This window comes from Panthera leo, chromosome C2 (genome assembly GCF_018350215.1).
Source record: "Panthera leo isolate Ple1 chromosome C2, P.leo_Ple1_pat1.1, whole genome shotgun sequence".
Classification (NCBI taxonomy): domain Eukaryota; kingdom Metazoa; phylum Chordata; class Mammalia; order Carnivora; family Felidae; genus Panthera; species Panthera leo.
In genome coordinates this window covers 81,270,474-81,294,641 of record NC_056687.1, presented here as the reverse complement: position 1 = coordinate 81,294,641, position 24,168 = coordinate 81,270,474, and the positions used below count along the sequence as shown (strand labels likewise).

At 42.0% G+C, this 24,168-nt stretch overlaps 1 protein-coding gene and 1 non-coding gene across 3 annotated transcripts in view; both read right to left on the bottom strand.

Moving 5' to 3' along the window:
- ETV5 (ETS variant transcription factor 5) overlaps nt 1-24,168 on the bottom strand; it is a 60,812-nt gene that overhangs the window by 24,998 nt on the left and 11,646 nt on the right. For both annotated transcript variants that reach the window (XM_042956046.1, XM_042956047.1), the window contains exons 6-7: nt 7,298-7,427; nt 6,094-6,381 (exon numbers count right to left, since the gene is read on the bottom strand). In XM_042956046.1, coding sequence (XP_042811980.1) covers nt 6,094-6,381; nt 7,298-7,427 — 418 coding nt within the window. The remainder of the gene's footprint in view (nt 1-6,093; nt 6,382-7,297; nt 7,428-24,168) is intronic.
- LOC122198963 lies at nt 13,791-13,893 on the bottom strand. The gene has a single exon (XR_006193249.1). It is a non-coding gene; the product is annotated as a U6 spliceosomal RNA (small nuclear RNA).

Below are 24,168 nucleotides of genomic sequence, written 5' to 3'. Positions count from 1 at the left end.
AAAAGATTATAGATAAAGGGAGTTTCACCCGTTAAAAACCTAGCATCGACTGATGAAGCATCAGAAGTTCCTAAGTTGTGGTATCTGTATCATTTTAGGAAGATTCCTTTAATAGCTTTCTTTATGGATTATAAAAGCAATCTTTAAAAAGTAAAAGTGTCATAGAAGCTAGCATTTATTGAGTACCTTCTCTGTGCCAGTATGATTTCATTTAACCCACCCAATGTTTCTGTGTGGGAAGTTATCTACTCTTCTTCCATTTTCACATGAAGAAACCCAAGCTTAGACAATTTAAGTGCCTGCCTGAGGTCATACGGATAGGAGACAGCAGAGCTCCTGGGACTCAATCCCAGGCCTAACTCCAGAGCCCATACTGTTTCTATAACTGCTTTTAAATACTCCCTTGATGGTATTTAAACAAAAATCATATAGTCCAGACAGCTAGAAAACTCCCATGTTTGGAAATTAAGAAATATATTTTTAAAGAACTACAGGATTGAGAGAACAATAGGATTGAGAGAGAATATTTCTATTGAAATAGAAAACACTTAGAATTGAGCTTTTAAATCAAATCAGAATTAATTTAAGTCAGGACTTGTGGTATGCAGCTGAAGCAGGACTTGGGTAGGGAAATCAAATAACTGGTTATCCAAATCAGGACATTTCAGGGAGTAAAAAGGAAAGGTATGAGTAGTGACTTCCAGATAAGGCATAAACCATATTGACCTGGGAAAAACTGAATGTATGGTCACCCCAGCCTTAGGAGAAGTTTTATTTGGTTATGTGTTTATACTATAAAGACAAAAAGCTAAAAAATTAACGAGTGAATCATCCAACCAAAGCAGTTAGGAAAAGAAAAACAGTAAACTGAAAGAAAGTAGAAATAATAAAATTATTTTCATAAGAGCCAAGAGAAATCAATGAAATAGAAAACATCTAATAGAGAGGATGAGCAAAACTGAAGCTGATTTGTTGAAAAGACAAATGATATTGTCTGCCAAGGACTAACTAGAGATTTCACGGCAATTAATTTTAAAACTCACACCAAATGGAAAATTTCCCAGAAAAAGTAATTTATTAAATTCACTCAACTAAATAGAAATTCAGAGCAGGACTAGAAAAGTGAAGACGCTTAACCAGTAATTAAAAATCTTCCCACAAAGAAAATACCAGGCCCAAATGGTTTACTGGTAAATTCTTCCAAAAATTCAAGGAATAAGAAATTCCAATTTCACATGCGCTATTCTAGTATACATTAAAAGGAGGACACCCTCTATTTATCTGATGAAAATTACTTTAATGTTAAAACCCAACAAGGATAATACAAGAAAAGAAAATTATACATTATCCTCAATCATAGATAGCGATGCACAAGTCCTAAATACAGGGGCACCTAGCTCAGTCGGTTGAGCGTCTGACTTCAGCTCAGGTCATGATCTCGTGGTTCGCGAGGTTAAGCCTCGTGTCAGGCTCTGTGCTGGCAGGAGCCTGGAACCTGCCTTGGATTCTGTGTCTCCCTTACTCTCTGTCCCTCTCCGACTTACACTCTGTCTCTATCAAAAATAGATAAAACATTAAAAAATTTTTAAGAAATCCTAAATACCATACTGGAATACAAAGTCCAGTGATGTTAAAAAAGGTAACCCATAACCAGTAAGTTGGGTTTATCACACGAATACAATGCTGGTTGCATATAAACCAATGTAACTCACCACATTAAGAAATGGAAGGAGAAAATTCATTTGATCAGGTCAACAGAGGCAGAAAAAATGATCAAATTCAATATCCATTCATATTAAAAACTCTGAGTAAACAAAGAATACAAGGAAATTTCCTTTAGCTTGACAAAAGGTAACAACAACAACAACAAAACCTCTAGTAAACACAGTGAAATGCCACAAACAAGCCCTCTTAAGATTCAGAACTACAAACACCCCACACAGTAACCATCAGAAGTACATTATTCAGCCTGTCAAAGAAGGTTCCATTAAGCATCTCAGAGACTCAGTTTCGGATCCCAAAGTGAATGTGTGCTGCCATACATAACATGCTATTAACAGCCGTGCGTGGAGAGGAGATGCGTCAGACACATTCACTTCATTCCAGGCCAGGCTACAAATATGACTCACAGTCAAGTTCCTCCCTCTCTAAAAACTACAAAATCTAAAGGACAAAAATGAATGGCAATTTATTGGGGATGGACTTTAAGAGAGGAAGCACAAACAGCAGAAAGACTTGAGTATATTAAACATAGCATCTTCAGGGAATGAGTAGCTATCTATCGAATCACAATTCCAGAAAACTTAAGCTCATTCCTTTAAGCTTTGAAACCTTGATCAGAACCACTGAGGGAGAGAACTTTCTCAAACGGGTTAGGCGATTTGCTCTTCTAGAAGATGCTGTGCCTAACTGACCCTTTCTTGAGGACTTGGGAGCACTCTATCAATTTCAGCAGGATAGCCTATTACAACGCTGATGCCTCTGGGGAACATCAAGAAGTAGGAGATTCTTCCACTAGCAGTACTCTCTTAAATGTTGTGCTTCTTGATGCTGGGTGAGAGAGCAGGGTATCCCAAAATTCTTCGATGATAAATTTCCTAGTGGAGCCCTTTCAATGGAATTGTGGGGACTCCTTCACCTTGAGTTGTAATGAGAAATGGTATATAACGAAGGACAAAATCATACCTGACCAGTACAATGGGTATATAAGGTAGGAACGTTTTCTAAATTCTTCCACCTAGCCCATGTAAACATCATAAACAGTATGATGAAAAAACTTTTGAGATCAGGATGGCTGAACGAAAAACACACCCACTCTTTAAGGAGCGGCTGGTCTTTAAGGATAAATGGAACATGTTTCAACATGCCAAATTACATGGTTTGTTTTTTTTTTCCCCTCCTTGTGGGGGAGGAAATCACAAATATAAATCATGGCTTCCAAACACAGTATTTATCTTCTAAAAATAACTTATGAGTTGTGAAGAATTATATACTAAGATCATTCAGAAAATTAAGAATATACCTTTGCCTAGATTATGTTGTTTAAAGTATAATCCTAGCAAACTGCTATCACTATCAATAAACATACACTGAGGACAAGTAAGATACCAGGCCAAGAAGGGTCTAAAGCATGGTTTTTAAACCTCAAAAAGTTTATTCAACTGCAGAGATAAGGCATACTGTGAGCAAAACAAAAAAGATACCTGTCACAACATGAGTTTAGATAAGTGAAGTAGGAATTTAGTAGGATTTTGTAATTTAAGACATGGATAAAGTTCTGGCAGTTAGCAACGCTCCCCCCCCCCCCCCCCCCCCCCCCGCCCAGCCATCATAACCAAAACAAATGGTGCAATTATGAATTAATGTTTTGGTTTCTAAATGTAGGCCCTTGTATTTGGCTATGTGACCATTAGGAAGTCCCTTAGCTGCTCTGAGGCCTAATATTCTTATCTATGAAATAGTGTATTTCACTCTGCTCTGTTACAGGACTGTTAATAAAAAGCTCAAATAAGACTGTAGTTCCTTCTATCCTGCAAAATGCCATATATTTTTGTTAGGGGGTTACTTTTGAAGTAATATTGCTTAAATAAAAAGCTAGCAAAGAGCAAACTACAAAAAACGTAATCTACCCCATTTCAGGCAGGCGTAACAATTATTAGAGGTGGGATTATTAAGCTTGTTCTCACACACACGCAATTATTGTTACTTTTACAAAATCAGACCAGAGATTTTAGTTTGCCTCATTTTCTGTGTGCTCTCCACTACCTACAAGCAAAATCATTTGCCACGTTTCTGATGTATTTTGCATCACACAAATATCACGTGGACACCCCCGTTAATAACAGACAAGGGCAAGAGAACAAAATTCAGAGTACTGGGTACTTGATGCTTAAGGAAAAGGTGGGGTGGAGTAAGGATGGGGGCAGAAGAGACAGCCGGATAGTGATTTCTCCAAGTGGGACAGTGAAGTATCCAGGCTATGCCCCAGACACACCAAACTCAAAATCAAGGGTGGAGTAAGGAATTTACATCTTGAGTAATTCCACGGGAACTCCTGTACGCTTGCAACTTTGCAACTACAGTGCCCTGGGGTAGAAGACTAACTGCCTCAGTGGTGCTTTTACTTCATCGATTTAGGACTTTGCCCTTCACCCCAGTTCTCTCAAGGATCTCTGTACCCGCCCAGTGTGTGCAAGGTCTTTTATTCTAGACCCATATTCCCAATGGCAGCGTGTAGGGGAGGTAAATCCAAGACGGACAGGCAAAGTTCAGGGAGGAATCCCCCCTAAAAAGAAACACCTGGTTTCTGGTCCCTGCCTCTGTCTCTTTGGACCCTTGAGGGAAGACACTCCTACATCTCAGGGATCAAACCTCCCCCTTTTGGGAGGGGGCCGGGTAGCCTGGTGACAAACCTGTCTGCCGGGGCTGTGGGAGGACAAACATTGTCTTTACACAAGCCCCCTGGATAAGAAACAGGGATTGAGGGGGGACTATGAATCAAAGAGATTTAACATGAAATAATTTCCCCTTACTCGTGGTAGAACGTTTGTTTAAGTATTTCAAATACCAAATCTAATGCTCCACCTCATCCCTCCTCCTTACTTAATAATCCCTGCAGACACACCAGGAAGATACTGTTTAAAAACACAACACCAAAAAAAAACTATTGAAATAAAAATGGTGTCCAGGCCTGAGTTTACCAACTGGCAGGCCTGCAGAGTGATTCTGCCCACAGGGAGGTTTTGTTTAGTCTGCAGAGAGTTGCTGTTGTTTTTAATTTGAGTTAGTTGCCAACCTAAAAAGAAAAACCACACAACCTGGGGTTTTTACACAAAAATCCACATTTCCAAATTCTCCTGAAGAAGTGCAAGGCTGTTAACAAGGTAATAAACTGGCAACACTTCGTGGTGGCTGTCTCCTTCAGATGGGCTCTCTACTGAAACCAGGGCCCTCTGCTGAGCCAGTCCCCCAGTCAGCGCTCGCCCCCTGGGGCCCTATGTATCATCAGCGTTCACGGCTCTTGGCCTCACGAGGGGACTAAAGACTAACCAGGCAAATTATGTAGTTCTTTAGGGTGACTTTCACAGCAGGGGCGGGGAAGGGGATCAGAACCAAACAAGAACGCTTGCTTTTTTTCTGTATTTCATCTAGAAATAAAGTGACCCTCAAACAAATTTTGGGAGGCATTTGGGTTGGACCAGGCCTGGGGAAGGTATACTCTTCCCTCCTCCCTCTCCTGCCCCTCACCTCCACACCCACACGAGGCAGAACAAGAAAGACAGAAAGGAAAGGCAATGGTCACCACCTTGCAACCCCTGGTAACATCCTCACTGACGACTCTTCACCTATATACATCCCAGAGAGACTTGAAAGAAAAAGACAGGTCCCGGAACACCCTATGTAAAGGAGGGCCGCACGCATCCACAAAATTCTAAAATACCCCAATAAAGGACTTACAAGGCTGGGACCTAAAACATTAAGTTTGATGTTTGTAGGTAGGTTACCTTCCTACTGGAGTTTGTTCGACAAATGAATGACTCTGATGCCTCAATTTTCTTATTAGGAATGTAGAACTACCTACCTGGAATGAAACCAGGAGATTTCTATCTCAAAAGTAGGTAATTACAGATAAGGTCTTTAGCTAATTCCCTGTTAAAATGTGTTAAAATCAGATGAGTGATAATACCTTTTATAATTCAGCAACCTTCTGTAATACACAAGTAAAATGTTAATAAAGTATTTATGGGTAGCATAAACCAAGGCTCAATTCTAGTAGGCAGGATCCAATGAGGAGCCAGGAGACTTGCCCTCAGGGAGGGTCAGCAGGTTGTGTATCCTGGTCAAGCCACTCTGTTTCTACCTGCATAATAGGGGGATAGTACTAATGATCTCTCCCTTATCTACTTCATAAATCATTCGGAGTGCCTCAAGAACAGGTCATATTCATATCATCATTCATCTTACCTCACAAGGGGCTTCGATGCACTGAGATCTTTATAGGGACCTGGTAAATAGGACTATCTGCTTCCTCTCTCCCCACAGGGCAAAGGGGAGGCGATGGAGGCGGTGAAAGAAGCTCAGATCAGTACCCACCTCTGTTCCGACGGATACTGGTTTTCAGGCATCATCTTTGGCATCTGCAGGGGCTGATGGGGTGGCCGGGGGACCGCAAAGGTTTGCTGCTGTGGTCCAGGTTCAGGAAGCGAATGAGGGGCGGGGGCGGGGCCCACACCTTGTACCGGGCCAGCTGCAGGGGCATGTGCAGAGGTGGGCAGAGTTGCCTGAGGTGGGGGAAATAGGGAGTTCTGATGGGTGGGTGACAGGGGTGTGGTGGGAGGGGTTAATGGCTTGAACCCAGAGGGAGGCTTCCTATCATAGGCACTGTAAACAGAAAAAGAGAAGGAACCGTTAAGCTGCAATGAAGCCATTAGCATGGTCACCAGATCCAGCAGAACAGCTAGGCTAGGTTGCAGTCCATGTTGCCAGGAAATGACAGCATTAACATAGTTAAATTGCTGGCAGCCCCGAGGGAATATTTGTACCTCTGAAAAGTGACAAACACACTGCGTCACAGGGACTTGTTTAACACTTCTAGTGATTCTTCTCAAAGATAATTTTAGCCTCTGTTTCCGGTTTCCTTTTTCCCCCTTCTAACAGAATTCTCCATGTATGCGTGTGTAGGGATGGATGGGTGGGAGAGGGGAGAGTTTATGCTCTGGGAGGTTTCTGGCCCACTCTCCCAAGTATTCCAGGGTTCCCAGGAACTAGTCAGAATCTCTGTTGCAGATAAATTTCTGCTGTAACATCACTTGAATTAACGACTCTTCTCCCCCTTTCAGGCAGATCTATGTTTATCTTCTAGAGCAAAGAATGATTTAAAATTAAAGCCTCATTCCTGGGGCCTGGATATTCCTAAGTAAAGGGCACAAGCCTTGGGACTTTTTCATATATTCTGATTTGAAGATTACTTCTTTGGTGCTTAAAGTTCACATTAACATATGATAGACATGAAGAAGTATATATTCCCTCCCTAGAAGCCACAGATCAAATATCCCAGTATTCAAGGTTCTTTCCCTTAGGAGGGCTCAGTACCCCATGAACTCAGTTCCCCCATGGAGCCAGTTTAGCAGTTTTGCTTTTTATGTGCAGCACAAAGGCCCCATTTGGACTGGCCTACACTAGGGGATTACGTTGCCATGAAAGACCAGGAACGCTACGCTGAGTGTCTGCTGAATAGTACTTGAAACAGTCGGCCCGACGGCTCCTTTCTGGCCAGCCTCGCTCTGGCTCCACTTACCAATAGCTGTAGAGGCACTTTTCTCCATAGTTAGCACCGAGAGCCTGCTCATGGCTACAGGACGACAGCTCACAGGAGGGGCTGTGCAGCTCCCGTTTGATCTTGGTTGGAGGTGGGGCATGAAGCACCACTGCAATCAGAAGAGGGACGAGGGGGGAACGAAGAGAGGACAGCCGATTAACAGGGAGCACAATGCTTCCTTCTGCAAACCCTGGAACTAGCTGATTGTTCTTGGGAGTCAGGTCAAGTCTCATGCCAGAGAAAGCCAAACACTTAAACACAGAGCCTTCCATCTAAAACCAATGAGAAGTTCTGTAAAGTCACAATTCAACATCATTTTGAATAGCCATGTCTTTCCCCCCAATTTCTTTGGTGTTAGGTCTGCTTCCCAGAGGCTTTGAAATCCTTAAAAATTCCTGCAGGTGATGGTTCGTCAAGAAAAATGCAGGTGTGAGAGAATACCAAGAGTTGCAGACAGGAAGAATTTTGTTTCCAAAAAGGGCAAAAGAGCCAAAAATACATCGGTGGACATTCCACATTAGCTTATCAGAGGCTTGAGACTGCCCTGGCAAACACATTTCTTACTCAGAGGCATATAAATTAAATATATGACTTTTTAAAAGTCCTTCCTAGAGCAGCTTTAAATATCAGCTCTGAGTAAGAAATACTCAACTTTAAGGGCATTTCAAAAAATTTAAAAGCAAAGGAAGACAACAATGGACTAAACCATGATCTAGGAAAGGCTAACTGCATAAGGACAAGTCCTGGAAACCTTCATGCTTTGTGCTCATGTCTGCTCTGTGCCTTTCCTACCGACCAACCAGGAAGGGCAGGTTTCATAACCAATCCTTTGAGATAAGTGCCAATTACTTTTCCAAAACTGATGAAATAATACACAGAGCTCTTGCGTAATGTTTGGAAGTCAAGGGCATGTTCCATATGTGATTCTGAGAGGACAAATTTTTTAAAATCAAGATGACTTACATGGTAGCAAAATGAAACAAAATAAAACCAGGTTTTCCCTTTCTGTCTTATCTAGGAGCGAAGTCATTTTACAGAGGGCATTTTACCCAAGGTAGAAGGACAAACTCTAAAAGACGCTACACCATGGGGGATGCCTTCTTCTACCGAGGAGTTAGAATTGCTGTTCTCTGTCCAGCTATCTTGAAGGGTGGGGGAGGAGTTAAGTTTTGTGCCGGCTACTCTCCAGTGTATCAAAGGTCTCATTAGATGGGGCGCCTGGGTGGCGCAGTCGGTTAAGCGTCCGACTTCAGCCAGGTCACGATCTCGCGGTCCGTGAGTTCGAGCCCCGCGTCAGGCTCTGGGCTGATGGCTCGGAGCCTGGAGCCTGCTTCCGATTCTGTGTCTCCCTCTCTCTCTGCCCCTCCCCCGTTCATGCTCTGTCTCTCTCTGTCCCAAAAATAAATAAAAAAACGTTGAAAAAAAAAAAAAAAAAGGTCTCATTAGATAGCTAACCACAGTCAGTGCCCTGGTGACCCACTTAAATTTCTGTATGACTCAGTGCTTACTCCTAATATACTTTCAGGTGTTTGGTTAATTCTTAGTGATTATATTAGGCAGAATGAGCGTAGTGATCATCTGTTTTCTTCTGCTAAGAGTGAACAATCTTCTGGCCAGCTGATTTCTCAGGTGCCTTCTCCAACCCCAAATTTGGGTCTCAGAAGTAAGCAAATGAGACAGATGACTATCACAGATGATAAATTTATAAAGCAAAGTCCTGCCAATGACTGACTGGAAAGGATAGGTTTTTATCTTTCCTTTCCTACATAATGCCAACTGCTTTTCCTAAATACATGAAATAAGCTCGGAACCGTAAGATTATATTTAGAAGTCGTAAGAGTCTCATGACTTTTTGATGGTGACATCATGGCAGCTATCCCTCAATTGTTATCAAATGTTTTTGGACATTTTAGACAGAAAATGACTAAGCTTATTGTTGGCAGAATGTTGTTAGTAAATGAAAAGGGAGAGTCAGACAACTTGACATAGAAAGCACTTCTTCCGGGCGCCTGGGTGGCTCAGTCGGTTAAGTGTCTCTTGATTTCAGCTTAGGTTATGATCTGGTTCATGAGTTTGAGCCCTGTGTTAAGCTCCACACTGACAGCACGGAGCCTGCTTGGGATTCTCTCTCTCGCTTTCTCATTGGCCCTCCCACCTGCACACTCTCTCTCTCAAAATAAATAAACATTAAAAAAAAGAGAAAAGACTATGTTAAAAAAAACAACAAAGCACTTCTCTAATGCAGTGCGTATTCCAGTGGTTCTCAGCACTGTCCCTTTGTCATTCGTCACCTTTCCTCTCATAACGTTTTGGAAAAGTAATAAAGAAAGGTGTTGATACCCCAGTGTAAACAAAAGTTACATGTCCTTGAAAAGTCTACTTTTCTTTATCTAAAGAAAATCATTTATAATCACTATTTTACCTACGTTTAGAAAGTAAGCAATTATGGTATCACTCAATTTTCCTATTTAAGCTTTTGGAAATGTCTTGACATTTTCACAATGTTATTTAAAAAGTTACCAGTTCTGCTGACAAGACTAACACCAGAGGATAAACCAGAGTTGTCCAGAAAGAAAAATTTTATAATGGCTTCAGAAACCATATATACCCATTTTAAAAGAGAATCTAAACTGCCAGCTAGGTCTAATGTCTTGATTTCTTCAAATCCAGTGTGTATCATATCATTTTGCCTGCAAAATATATGATACTTTTTACTACCCTCAAATTGTCTTCTACCTGAAATCTTATGTTCTCTACACAAAGGCGGAGTTCAAGAAATATTTGATGAGTGCTCTGGTCTGAATGTTTGTGTTCCCCCCCCCCCCCCCCCCCCCCCCCCCGCCCCAAGTTCCTATGTTGAAATCCTAATCCCCAATGTGGTGGTATTAGGAAGAGAGCTTTGGGGAGATGATTTGGTCATGAGGGTAGAGCCATGTGAGGACAAAACGAGAAGAGAGCCTTCACACCACCATGCCGGCACACTGATCTCAAACTTCCTGCCTCCAGAACTTGAGAAATAAATTTATGTTGTTGATGTTACCCTGTCCGTGGTGTTTCATTACAGCGGCCTGAATGGACTAAGACATTGAGTGACTGAATGGATTATGTTTCCAATGAATTCTTAACCTTGAAGGCTGGGACTCCATTTCCCCTACAAGGCAAAGCAGTGTTAGTCATAAATATTTTTTCCCCAGGAATGAACCATTTGAAAGAGAGAAAAGAATGTGGAACACGGCCAGAGTGAGATTTAAAGTTTCTCAGATCCCTGACAAGAAAATCATTAGGGGCCGTTGGAGTGGTAAGGAAGAAGGCTCAGCTCTCTACAGGGACCAGGGGATGTGTGAAGGAACCTAATTATGGCATGCATTAGTCAGAGATAGTGGTGTATTTAAAGCAGGAACTTAGAAGCCCAAGCAATGCTCCTTGCTTTCAGTCTGTTCCCTCCTTTGTAAAATGAGATATGTGATGCTGCCTTGAGAAATAAAATGGCACAGCACCTTACAGATGGTGCAATGATGTTGTGTATTAATACACTGTGCTTTCAAAAATAGAGTATTTAACTTCGCACAGGCAACTTACTAAACGATGACAGAGACCCAGGACTACAAAGCATGGTAATGAACTGGAATTTAAAAAGATCATGAACTCCTGAGGAAATTGGAAAAGAAACGCCAAAAAAGTTGAGTATGTAAATTGATAAACATTTTCTACAATTAAAAACCCCGAGTTTAAGCTCAGAGTTATAGAAGATGGGCCCATAAAGCCAATGGTGCCCTGACAAATATTCCTGGTGAGTATGGAACCATTCATTGTTGTAAATATTTCATTATTCATTCATTCATTCATTCATTCATTCATCCATTCATCCATTCACTGAGCATATTCTATGGGTCAAGCATCCTGGAGATGCTGAGGACAGGATGGTATGCCCAGCAAACATGGCCCTTTCTTCATGGCATGTACAATTTTGTGAGGAATCTGACTTTTAGCATCATCTCATAGATGCGTGTATAGTTAGACCTCACAGGGCCTCACAGTTCACTTCATTCAGGCCCCTACATTTATAAGGACACTGAGACCCAAAGGAATTACAGTAATTGTTCAAGGTCTTGGAGCTTCTGCTATTAGAGAAGAGAGGAAGCAAGAGCTTCTGTCATTTCAGTAATCTACTGCACTGACAGAAATGGGAGACATTTCACTCCTCCACTTTGTACATTAAAAATAGAGTACATAAACCTTTTTTCAACAAAAACAAAAATATCACATTACACCTGGTTGAGAGAAAGTATTCTAGAACAAAGGAAAAAATGAATAAGAACGAACCTCTGGAAAAGAACAAGGTAGACAGATCAAGACAGAGGCAGCCACATAGACTCCTTAGGATTTACTTTGCACCAAACTGCTCCTACATACATTATTTTATTCGATCTTCCCAACCCATTGAGAAAGTTACTTCCAGTGTCCCCTCTTTATAGATGAGAAAACCCAGACTCAAAAGGGTAAGTAATCTGTCACAGTCTCGTAGCTGTAAGTGGTCAGGATTCCTACCTAAACACTGCTTAGTGTTCTATCACATTGCCTCCTAGAGGGAATCTGAGAGAAAAAGACTAAATCAAAAAGGACTTAAAAGGAATAGGGAAAGAGATGGAGAAGAAAAACAACACCAGAGAAGAGAGTGGAAGAATACTTTCTGCCAACTCTCAGGGTCTGTATCCTCATGTTTACTCTGCATTCTTCAGCTGGAGAATACAGCTGATACACCTGCATCCACTCGACTCACACCTTCCCTCTCCCTAGGCCACTAAAATGCCCAGAATCCCTCCCCCACTCCTACTGGCAACCAACATTTCCTGACTCCAGTAGCCTTTACTTATTATCAGTCCTTGCCTCCCACTCTACCTAAAAGATCTCATTCTCCCTTCTATATTCCAGTTGGCCAATATCTTCTGCTTATTTAGACAACTGCAGGAACTTTGGAGACCTGGTATCTTCCACAGTCAGTCACTGACTGGCCAGATAACACATTGCTACCATGGATACCATTTCTCTCCCCAAATGTCTTGTCCCTCCTGAAACTGACTCTAGACAATGCCCTCTCAATGCCACGTGTGAGGCAAGAACACTTTGAACTATCTGTACTCCTACTGGAGTACAAGAACTCTGTTAAGGATCCATGCACAAATATATATGGAATATTTATATATCCCATATAAATATGCAATTTATACCTCTGCTTGTCAGGGGTAGGAAAGACAAGGACAGCTATCTGATTAGATTTAAGCCCACATCTGTGGATATGCACCATAAAGTACAATGTATTGCTTTGTAGACCAGCATAACACCATTTTAAATTTAGATATTATAGTTCACAGATCAATCAACTTAACTTATTAGAAAACTCCTTGGGAGATTTTTCTATCTGACACAGTGATCAAAAATCAGGCCTGATCCTGGGGCACCTGAGTGGCTCAGTCGATTAAGCATCTGACTTCAGCTCAGGTCATGATCTTGGAGTTCATGAGTTCCTGCCCCACATCGGGCTCTGTGCTGAGAGCTCAGAGCCTGGATGGAGCTTGCTTTGGTTTCTGTGTCTCCCTCTTTCTCTTCCCCTCCCCCATTCTTTCTCTCTCTGTCAAACATAAACAAACATTAAAAATTAAAAAAAAAAAAATCTGGCCTGATCCTAGCCAATGCAATAAGTCAAGAAAAATAAAAGGCAAAAGGATTAGAAAGGAAAAATATAACTGTCATTATTCACAGATGGCCTAATTGGGTATGTAGAAAATATAAAAGTATCCACAAAATAGAAGAATCAATAGGCTAATTTATGAAGATGATTGGCAACAAGGCTAATATGAAAAAGAACTATTTCTGTAGACCTATGAAATCTAAAAAGTAAATTTATAATAGCAACAAATAACATCAAATACCTGGGAACACATCTAATAAAAGACATGTAGGATGCCTCAGCTGAAAACTACAAAACCCAAGAAAATCACAGAATTCTCAATAAATGGAGGACTATATCATGTTCATGGGTTGGAAAGCATAATATTATAGAGATATCAATTCTTCCCAAATTTATCTATAGGCTCAATGTAACCCCAAACTAAACCTCAGCACCACCCAGAAATGAGAATAAAGAAATTACAACTACATGGACAACATGGAATCTCACAAATATGTTGAGTGAGAGCCAGACACAAAAGATCTAGGCACCATTCAAAAGGAGATGGAACCAATATACGGTGTTTAAAATCAGGATCGAGGTTACTCTGAGGGTAGTGCCTGTTCAGGGGCCACAAGGGGTCTTATATTCTGAGAAGCTTTCTGGGTCCTGATCCAAATGCTTGTACAGCTTGTCAAACTGTACTTTTATGATTGCTCTACATTATTTCAAGTCAGTTTCTTTTTTTTAATTAAGTATTAGAATTTTAATACCAGGATTGTTCACATACAGTGTTATTTCAGGAAAAATATGGAACGCTTCATGAGTTTGTGTGTCATCCTTGCACAGGGGCTGTGCTGATCTTCTCTGTATCGTTCCAAGTTTAGTATGTGTGTTGAAGTGAGACCAAATTCCTTGTTTTTAAAGAGAGCAGCCCTGTTAAACAGCATCATTGAGTTAATACTTATGAAGATTTCTCAAATTTTAAAAAATCTTTATTCTGTGAGGGTAGAGAAGCAGTCTTCCAAAGAAATAGCCCAATTGTTTTAAAATAGAAAAAAATAGACAAACTGGCCCATTCAAGAGAAATAATAATTCCCTCTGCTGACAAAATCTGTTTCCTGCCCACAAGTACAGGCTTGTGGACTCTGTCCAAGGGAGCTACCCCATGCCAGTGCTGGCAGTGAACTTCACTATTACAGCACATACGATCAAAACAAAGGAAAACACTTTTGTTGAATGTTATGATGAACGACAGTTTGATTCAAAATGAATTTCTTTTTTTAAGAAAGACAAAACCCACCTCGTCTAATAAGCCTTTCCTCTAGTGTTTCATAATCATCCAAGTTTCAATTTGCCACTGACTTTGTTGTGAATACATGTAACATTTAGGTAGTTGCTGAGTGTTAAAGAAATTGCCAATCAGTTACACTGCAGTCTGGGTGGGGTGCGGCGAAGACTAGTTGTTTCTCCTGCTTCACACACAGGCTTTGCCCACCTTCCCCTGGTAATCGTCATTCAGGTTTTGCTTTGGGGTTTTCCTCCTCCCTTCTTCAGTTTCAATACCTTCATCTGGGGCAGACTAATCTTTCCCAAATCAGCTGTGCAGGCCTGTCCTTGGGGGAGGACCTTATTTGGTCACACTCGACAGCCACGATCTTCTTACTTCACATGGAAAGTTGTGTCTCATGACGGAAGTTGACCGGAATACCAACACCTGCCTCCAAATGGCATGTCCACGAGGCTGTGTCTGGGGCGGCTAGCCTATGTCTCTCGAGCCTCTCAGAGCCCTTCTGAACAAACGTGATGTGGAATATAGTCGTGGTCAGAGACTTCTCGAGATTCCAGAGTCGTAATCCTAAAGTGAAGGTCTATTCTTAAGCTTACTACTCTCTTTGCCGCTGGCTTTAGGTCACTGTTCCTCACTTAGACCACTACCATCCCACTTCACTTCCCTCCACAGAAAGGAAATATGTACTGTTTAGTTCAAGAATGGGGGCGGGGGGTGGAGAGAGCCCAAGACGTCTGCCCATACTGTTCTTCGGTTACGGCAGTGAGTGGAGCATGAGGAAAGAAGGCAGAGGGAAGGACCATCAAGCAGAAGGACGTGTGAGTATGAAAAGGACACTGGTCAAATAGAACCAAAGAAGCCACCCAGAAAGAGCAAGTGTGATCTCTTCTCTTCTCATTTACCCTCTACTTGTCAGAGTACCCTACTGGCAAAGACTGGAGGGCTTTAAGTCACCAGATGTAGTGTCCCTTGGGACCTGTGGTTTGAACAGCACAACAAAGCCAACAGGCCTACTTTCCAATATACCGCTGCCTTTCCTTAGCTCTCGCCTTTTCTGGACAAATTTTGAGACAAAGCGCAAATAGCTAGTTCTAAGAAAAAAAGATTAGATACAATTAGGCTTAGTTTTTATATCCTACCATATTACCAGAAGAGGTCAGAAAGAGGTCTTTATTTTAGGGCTGAGTAGATTAAAAATTCATTTCAAGAATAAAATATATTCCTAATGTCTCAATATTCTTTGTAATTGCTATCGCAGTCCTGGTGAATGACAAGGACAGGAGATAATACCCTGTTCTGGGAACCGAGAAGGTTTAAGGCAGATAAAGTAAGTGGATAAGTTCTGGCACTTCAAAAGAGCATCTGGAAAAGGAGATGCCTTTTGGATTTCCAAACCAAATAAGAAACATACTCAAACCCATTGTAATAGTTAACGTTAATTTTGCCCAGCAACAGTTTCCAAAAATAAAAATTTGAAATGTTATCAAATGCAGTTAGGGGGCACAAGATCCAAAAGCAGAATTGGAGGAGGTATGGGAGAATGTGCTGTTTTCTTTAATATTTAACACAGCTAACCTTGGTAAGCATAAATTTAAAAACTGAATATAGTGAAAAATCATCCATAAATAGTAAAGTCAACTATTTAGTAAGCTGTGCTAAAAAATTTCAATGATTCCCTCAAAAGCCCTCTCCTCAAACACGCACAAACTATCTCTGACCCAAATATCTCCAGCTGACTTGCTCTGTTCTTTTACCAGTATTTTAAAGTCAACACAATAACATGGATGTAAGAGTGAGAGAATCAGCACCCTATAGGACATTTCTGTGCCTCAGGCCAGCATTTCTATATGTTTGCATTTCTACATACCCTTTAAATGCACCCCCAAAAGTCAACAGCTAAAAAACAACTGTCTAGGGCCCTTCAAAAAAAGGTCAATGTTATGGGGGAAAAAGGGATAGATTGTTGTAAAGAAGATAAAAAAGACATAACAGTAAATACAATAGATGATTCTTACTTGAATCCGAGAACAAAGTCAATGATAGTATCAGCTAGAAAAGACATTTAAGGGACAACTGGGGAATTCTGAATATTATTGAATAAAAGTTAATTTTCTTAGGTTATGTAGAATATCCTTAATCTTTGAAGATGTACACTAAAGTATTTGGGGGTGAAATATTATGTCTACAACTTGCTTTTGAATGGTTCAGAAAGAAAAAAAAAAATCTATACACAGAGAAATGAAGCAAATACAGGAATATGTTTTAAAAATCAATCAATAAGACAGATATTATACCCCATCTCCTCTGAGATACTCAGAGGAAAAAAACGCCTTTCTTATGGTTGACTAACAGGTCAAAAGTAGATGTGCTAAGAACTTCAAAACCATGCATTCACACACGAAGAAAGCTACCCTGGGCCCATTACCAAATTGGAAGGATACTATCCTGTTTATCCCTGACCATGTTTGGGTGATGCAGCCCAGGGAATCTAAAATTACACAAAGACAAATGTTGGTTACATTCTAACATCTAAGCCAGTAGTTCTCAAATACTTTTTTTGGCCTTGGTCTACTCAGGAGAGAGAACACCCAAGAGAGGGTAAAATGAAAAGTGCCACTGCTATCATCATGACTATGGTCCATGGCCACCTCTACCATTGCCTGCGTAAAAAGACAGTAATTATACAAGTACAAAATATTAACAAAAATGAAATCTATCAGTAATTCCACATACACATTAATACATACATAATGGGAACTAAAACATATGCCCAACTCAAGACCACAAAGCATTCTTACTCCTTGTAAACACATGTAAATACATATGCACAACAGGTTTAGAACATTACCAGAACAGGTGGACAACTCCTTAGATTTTATCCCTAGAGTCCTCAAGAGGACACAATGTAGTCATCACAAATCTGTGAAGATTGGGAGAATGAAAAAGAATTAAAGTTCTCTTCCTTGAGGTTCCTTCATTCTCTTCCCTTCTAAGCAGCTAATTTGGCTCCTTCTGTCCATAAAGGGTGGGCAGGGCCAGGAGAAGAGGCTTGAAATGGGCAGCCTTGGCCTTTGGTGCTCTGAGCCTTAGAGAAAAAAGGCACAAGAGTTTCTGGAGGCTCCAACTGGTCTAACTTAGCCTACCAGGCTAGATCAGAAAGGTATGTGGACTAAAGACCCAAGTTGTATTTTAAAAGTATGTTGGCTTAGAGAATCCCCTGTGCATTTACGTTTTGGGAATCAAGGATGGCAGTAGGACTCTGCTGTGGAATCAAAGCTCTCTATATAACTCATGGGAAATATGACAAACATCTGGTACAGCCAGCATCTAGGTCAGCATACACATGCACGGACTAAGATTTCAGGACAGACTCATTCTGCAGTCCCAAACTGTAAGAATGGCTGCATTTGTCCTCAGCAAAATCCCACATCGAGAAAGCAAGGCTGCCTCTCTGGGATTGAATGTGGTATCAGTAGGTACAGGGAAAGTTCTCTTCAGGATTAGCACAGTGGCAGTATTCAGGGTTTTAGATTGGTGATTAATCATGGTGGTGGTTACGCTGTTGATTACTCCAGGTTATATTTTCCTACTTGTCAAGTTGCTTGTTGGGGACCAAAGGACTGAGTATCATCACCCTGGTGGTCTATTTCTGGGCCCCAAGGTATAGAACCAACCATGAGGTAGCAGAATTCATCAATTAGCAATTATAGAAGCCCTTCTTATATGACCAATATTATCTTCTGTACGATAAATAACGCAAGAGCCAAATTAGGATCTGATAAAGCTAGTTCCTGGAACATCTGGCTTCAGGAATCAGATTTCTTCTACGCAGTGGGGAAAACGTACAGTCAGCAAAAGAGAGGCTTCAGGAATTGGGTGTGTGGACAACAAACAAACAAAAAACCCACTCTATTTTTTCATGATTTAGAGCTAAAAACTTGGGGTAACACAATAAGCCGAAGGAAAAAAAAAAAGACTTTGACCTTACTATCATGACATGAATTATGGAAAAGGCAGATCCAAAAAGTAGGGTTAGGGTTACACTGCTATTTGAAAAGGGCTAACCTAAGAGTGAGATTCAAGTCTTATGACCCTGCATGAACATGGCTGGGGAACACTAGAGTGAAATAACAACAACAACAACAACAACAACAACAAAACCCAAAAATGACGACAAAACAAAACAAAACCCCAAACAAACAAACAAAAAAAAACCCTGGAGCCAGGTCTTGCTCAAGGAAAAGGGTGAGGGAAGAAGATACCTTTCTTTGCCCATAAGAGTGGATGAAGTTATATCAAATATTTGGAAATTCAAGACCTGGAAACTTTTTGGGGATGCAAGCTTAGGAATCCCATTGGTGAGCTCTTATTAAAGATGATAGGTACTTACTTGAAAGACAGGGTGGAGATTTGGTCTCTGGAGAACTCACTCCCAATTCACAAATGGGGTGGCAGAAAAACAGGGTTAGCGGGGACATCAAAAGATTACTTCAGAATTCTGAAAATGGAAACCCAGAGGCCTTGCATACAAGAGTTAGAAATTAAAGGGAGGAAAGGAGCTTAGAAAAGAACTGGCCCAACTTTGAAAATGTATAAATAGCTTTAGTGGAGAGTGGTATCTGAAATATCTCTAAGTGGCCACCTGCAAAGGCAGTAGAATTCCTCCCAGGGTACAGGAATTAGAGTTATTGATAGAACTTCTTCCACCTGGGTTTCAAATCAGACAACAGAATTGATACCACGAGGCAGTTAAAACCACGAAGCCAGGCTGTGTAAGCTCCTCTTCCATTTTCTGTTTACCTTGGATATCCCTAAATCTCTAGGGACTGGAGCTGACGGCAACATGGGTCTAGGCCGTGCCATGGATACACGTGGAGCTTGCAGAACATTGCTTTCTCTGGGGAAAGGCTGGCTGTACACAGGATTGGCATCGGATCAGTGACAGGATGCTGCAGTGCTCACACTGGCTCTGGAAAGCGAAGGGTTTCTAAATTTTGTTTTGTATAGGGCCGGCGTTATGGCATTTTATGCCCTCACTACTCCCTGGAATGTGGAACGTATGATACGAGACAGATTCAACTACAGAGAAATCTAGTTCCAAGGATGCTGAACCACATCTGCAGTTCCAGCTCAAGGGGCCCCCCAGCCTGTAGCTTCTGTTAGACCCTCACACAAAGCCCTTCTGGCTAGGGTAAAAGCAGGAAAAGACAAAAGAAAAAAAAGAAGAAGAGAAAAAAAACCACGGTGGTTTTACACTTACAAGAGGTTTTAAGTTTCTCTGTAGGAAGGGGGATTGACTTGACAGGGATTATGCTTCACAGGAAAGGGCTTTACTGGGGTGTTTTCTACTGTTGGGATCATATTATTTGAACTATAATGTTTATATCATCTAGTGACTTCATATAATAGGGAGGGGAAGGGGGTGGTTTGGAGGTTTGCCTCTGCTAGGCTCAGCTCAACAATTACAACATCCCGCAAATAAATGGCCTCCCTCCCCTCCCCCTTCTTCCACGGTCTCTTCCAGCAATGGCAGCAGCTGGCTGGCAGAACTAGCACATGGTATCTCAGAATCAAATCACCAACCGAAATACTACTTGCCATAAGATGAAAAACTAAATTTCGCCCATGAAAGTCAGTTTGGGAGGTCACTGTGTAATGTACAACTGTATTACCTCTCAGGCCGACCACTCAGAATATGGGGGCGGGAGGCACCCTAGCCTCCAGGCGGGGCTCAAGGCTTCCCCTGCCTCTTTACTCCCCCTCCAGAGAGGAGAAAATGTGATCCAAGTCAAGGATGACACCCAAGTTCTATAGGAGAGACAGCGAGGGGGACAGCTTTCGCTCAGAAGAGCAGAAGTGATCCTCAGAGCTATTTCTGTCTTCTCTTGCAAGGGGCTGGAAGCTACTCTCCACCGGCAAAGGCTGAGTGGGCCCCGGGAAGAGCTCAGGTCGATAATGGCCTGTTATAGGCCTTAGGAGCAAGAGTCCTCACGGCTGACCTGTGGTCCTGAGGAGAGTTTGCCAGGGTAAAAAGTTGGCTTGTCATGTCTTTCTTTGGTCATCTAGGAGGACCAGTTGCTAAACGGAATTTGGGATACTGATCTTGTCCTTTCTTTACCTCTGTCAGTATAACCATAACGACACAGGTGATTTTTAAAGGTTTCTATTCTAAATCTGGCTGAAACACAAGGAAATCGATTCCGTATATGAATCCTCCTTAAAAGAAGTAGTGGTGTTAGGAGGAGGAACCCACTTTGGAGGTAGGTACTGAATCAGGAACGTCCTGATTCACAGATGGGAAACTGTGGGTAAGAACAAGTGTCTATCACGGAACAGCTCCCTCTTGTCCTCAGCACAAAACTGCAAATCTTCCGAATAGTCATTTCCAAACAGAAAACCTGCTATCAAAGAAGGAAGATAATTTAATGCCAACGGTAGCAGAGTTGTTGTTGTTGTTTTGACACAGATGAATTAGTTGCAGGTTTACTTCAGGGTCACATTCTCCATACCACAGTATTATTTTTGTAACAGCCTGGATCTGGGTAGTTCCTTCTCTTCAAAGGACACATTTATCCTAACAATTTAGAATTGTTACTTTAGAATTTGAAAATGGAAACCCAGAGGCCTTGAATAGAAGAGTTAGAAATTAGACGACAAGGAGATTCGAAAAGAACTGGCCCAACTTTGAAGGAGGGCTTGTGTATTAACAGATATGAGGCTCTTTCACAGAACGAATATATCTAATTGCATAAATGTGTCACATCCCCAAATTTGTGGGCCGTGGAGAAACCAAAGCATCTGACAGTCAAGTAAAAGGCTTATGCGAGTGTACAGAGCTGACTCAGAGGAGAGTCAGGATAAAAATAAGCGGTTCTTCTGGCTTTAAATGCACCACCCCGTTACAACTACCACGGGGTGGGGCTTTTTTAGACCCACAGCCTGGAGAACTGGCTTCCACCTGGGGCATTTGGTTACTTTCAAGCTTAAGAGACCAGCAGGAAGGAGCACCTGGGTGGCTCAGTCGGTTGGGCATCTAACTCTTGATTTCAGCTCGGGTCATGATCCCAGAGTCGTGGGAGCGAGCCCTGCATTAGGGCTCCGTGCTGAGTGTAGAGCCTGCTTAAGATTCTCTTCCTCCCTCCCTCAGTCCCTCTCTTCCACTCAAGCTCTCTCTTTCTCAAATTAAAAAACAAAAAACAAAACACAGACAGAGAGTAGTAGGATAAAAAGGTAGCTGACTGGCCTCCTTGCCCCAAAAGGAAAATTTGAACATTGTTCTTATTAATTCCTTTCCTGGGGCAGCTGTTCAAAGAATTTTAATATTCGACTTTTGCCAATATGACAGACAACTTATTTATTTACTTTTCATTTGTGAGAAATAGGTCTAAAGAGAGCCTTGGTGGGATGCCCGGGTGGCTCAGTTGGTTACGCATCCTACTCTTGATATGAGATCAGGTCCCAATCTCCAGGTCGTGAGTTCAAGCCCCATATTGGGCTCCACACTGGGTGTGGAACCTACTTAAATAAATAAATGAAAATACTTAAAAAATTTTTTTAAGTAAATAAATACTGAGAGCCTTTGCAGCAGAGATGACAGGATGGCTTCCTCTACTGTGGGCCTTACGTCAACCACAGCAGATTTTACCACGGAGAGCTGCTCATCGGGCAACACACCAGCAAGAAAAGGGGAAACAGGGCATTTTTCCTGAATGGTGAAAAAAATGCAAAACTAAACCTTCTTCAACATCCCTCTTATAATTTATTCCCAGTTTACACGATTCTTCTCTAAGCCGGCATTAAAGAAAAGTGCTGATAATACTTTTATTATCATTAAAAAGTCTTTTAAGTGGGACCTAGGCACTGTGGACAATTTCATCTTTGACTTCAAACTTAAAATCTGACAGGAGAAAATCCCAACTCTAGAGAAATTAGGAAATCAGCTTCTCCGAGAACTGTTCTATCTATGGCCCTCCTCCTAAAAGCAGAAACTGGGCAAGTGCGTCAAGGGTGCCTACACTGTGACTTGTTCTCTAGCACATGCAGTTTTACTGGGAAACATAGCATTAGCTGCACAAAGTCTAAATGCAGCCTGGGAAGAGTTGGCTTGAGGATGTGTTTGAAGGAGGAATCAGAAAATGAGAACTAGTCCTAACTAGTTTTTTTCCTATTTATCTCTGAGGTCATCCCAAGGACTCTCAGAACTGGGGTTTTGAGATCCTCTACTGCTCTAAGCGGTTAGAGGCTGGTGTTGGGGGCTGTTGAAAGAGGGGAGTGGGAAGGGTTCATAACAGAGAGCGGGCTGGTGTGCAAAATGCATTCACCAAGTAGTGGCTGTGTGCAGTGCTCAGTGCTATGGCTCCAGCAGTTATAAAGAAACGTAACACAGGGATTCTCTGCTTTTGGAGACACTTAGAGCCTAAGAGAAATTGTTTCCTGTTTCAACAAGAATGTGAGTCGGGAAGCAGGGACTAAGTTTAATATTCATCAAAATACAGAAGACATTAAAACCCTATGCTGCTTTTTCCTTATTCCTCAAGAAAGATTCCTTGGAGAGGGAAAGGAATTGAGGGGCAGAAATCTTCTGACTTGAGTAGCCCTCGTCACTGTGATGTCATCACCACTAAATTATTCTCTATTAAGATTCAGATTTCAACACTTGGGGTAGGCACTCCAGGATCTGGTCTTTACTGTGGGCCTGCAGCCACGTAGAAGACACAGCCTCCTCATCTATTCTACCTTTTCTATGGGAAAAGTATAAAGGACCCTCATTAAGTGCCCTTTCAGGCAGTCACAAAGCATTTCCAGGCACTCAGCTGAAAAGTGTTTATGTAAGCTGAAGTCCTCCTCAGCCCCTCCGGAGAAGCACAGATATCAGCATCCTCTTACACAGCTGATATCTAGGGTTACCTCCTGAGAGGTTTCAAAGTCTCTCACAAAAGAACAATCTGCCCAGGCCTGTTCTTTTTTTAATGGGGAAAGGAAGACATTCCTGCAGGCCCAATTTATAGTGAGGGAAATATTTCAGGGAAAAAAAAAACACCACGTTATAGCAAAACACAAATGCAACAGTCTCATCTCAGTGGTGAGGATGAGGGATAGGAACTCAGAAGAGCTCTTTAAAACTCTGAAGCAGCTGCACTGAATCGTTACTACTAAGTTTTGGGTTGCTTTTTCACGGATTGTCCTTTTCATGCTTATCCGGTGGCCCTGGTTTAGCCCGCACGGCCCTTGTCCTGACCGCACGTGTCTGTGAGCTGTTGGCCAAGATGGTGGAGGATGCCTCAGGTGGGTGCAGCTGAGGCAAGCAGACCCCTAGAACCTGGCCTCACTTCAGGGGAGGAGGCCTCTCGGGTTTTGAGGTTGCACAGAGGCTGGGTTCTTTCTGGTACTTCCTGTGATGTTCATTTGAGGAGACAAGGCATTTGATGAGTGCCCAGCGGAAGGGTCACAGCCGGAGTGAAGCTCCCCCGTAGCTGAGTAACAGTCTGGGAAGTATCATTTTAAAATGACATGTATCCGACCACAGTGGCAAATGAAACAGGACAGAGAAGGCCAAGGAGTAGGGAAATTACAGCTTTGTCATTCCCAAGTCCAAATGTAAGCCTGAGCAGGAGACCTCTGCTGCGCTGTGGCAGGCAAACACCCGAGCTTCAGTCCCGGAGGCCCGAAGGCGAGGCTGGAGCTTGGAGGGGAAGAGCAGGCAGCAATCTTCACTGGGAGCTAAAGCCACAGCCCTACGGCAAGCGGGAGATAAAAGGGTAATATCCTTGGATCAAGTCTCAACACCTCTCTCTCCAGGGAAGCTAAACCACCCTCTCCTATTAGCACCCCCTTTAGACAGCTACAGAGACAAACAGAGACAAAGAGAGGCGGGCGGCCTCATTGGGCAGT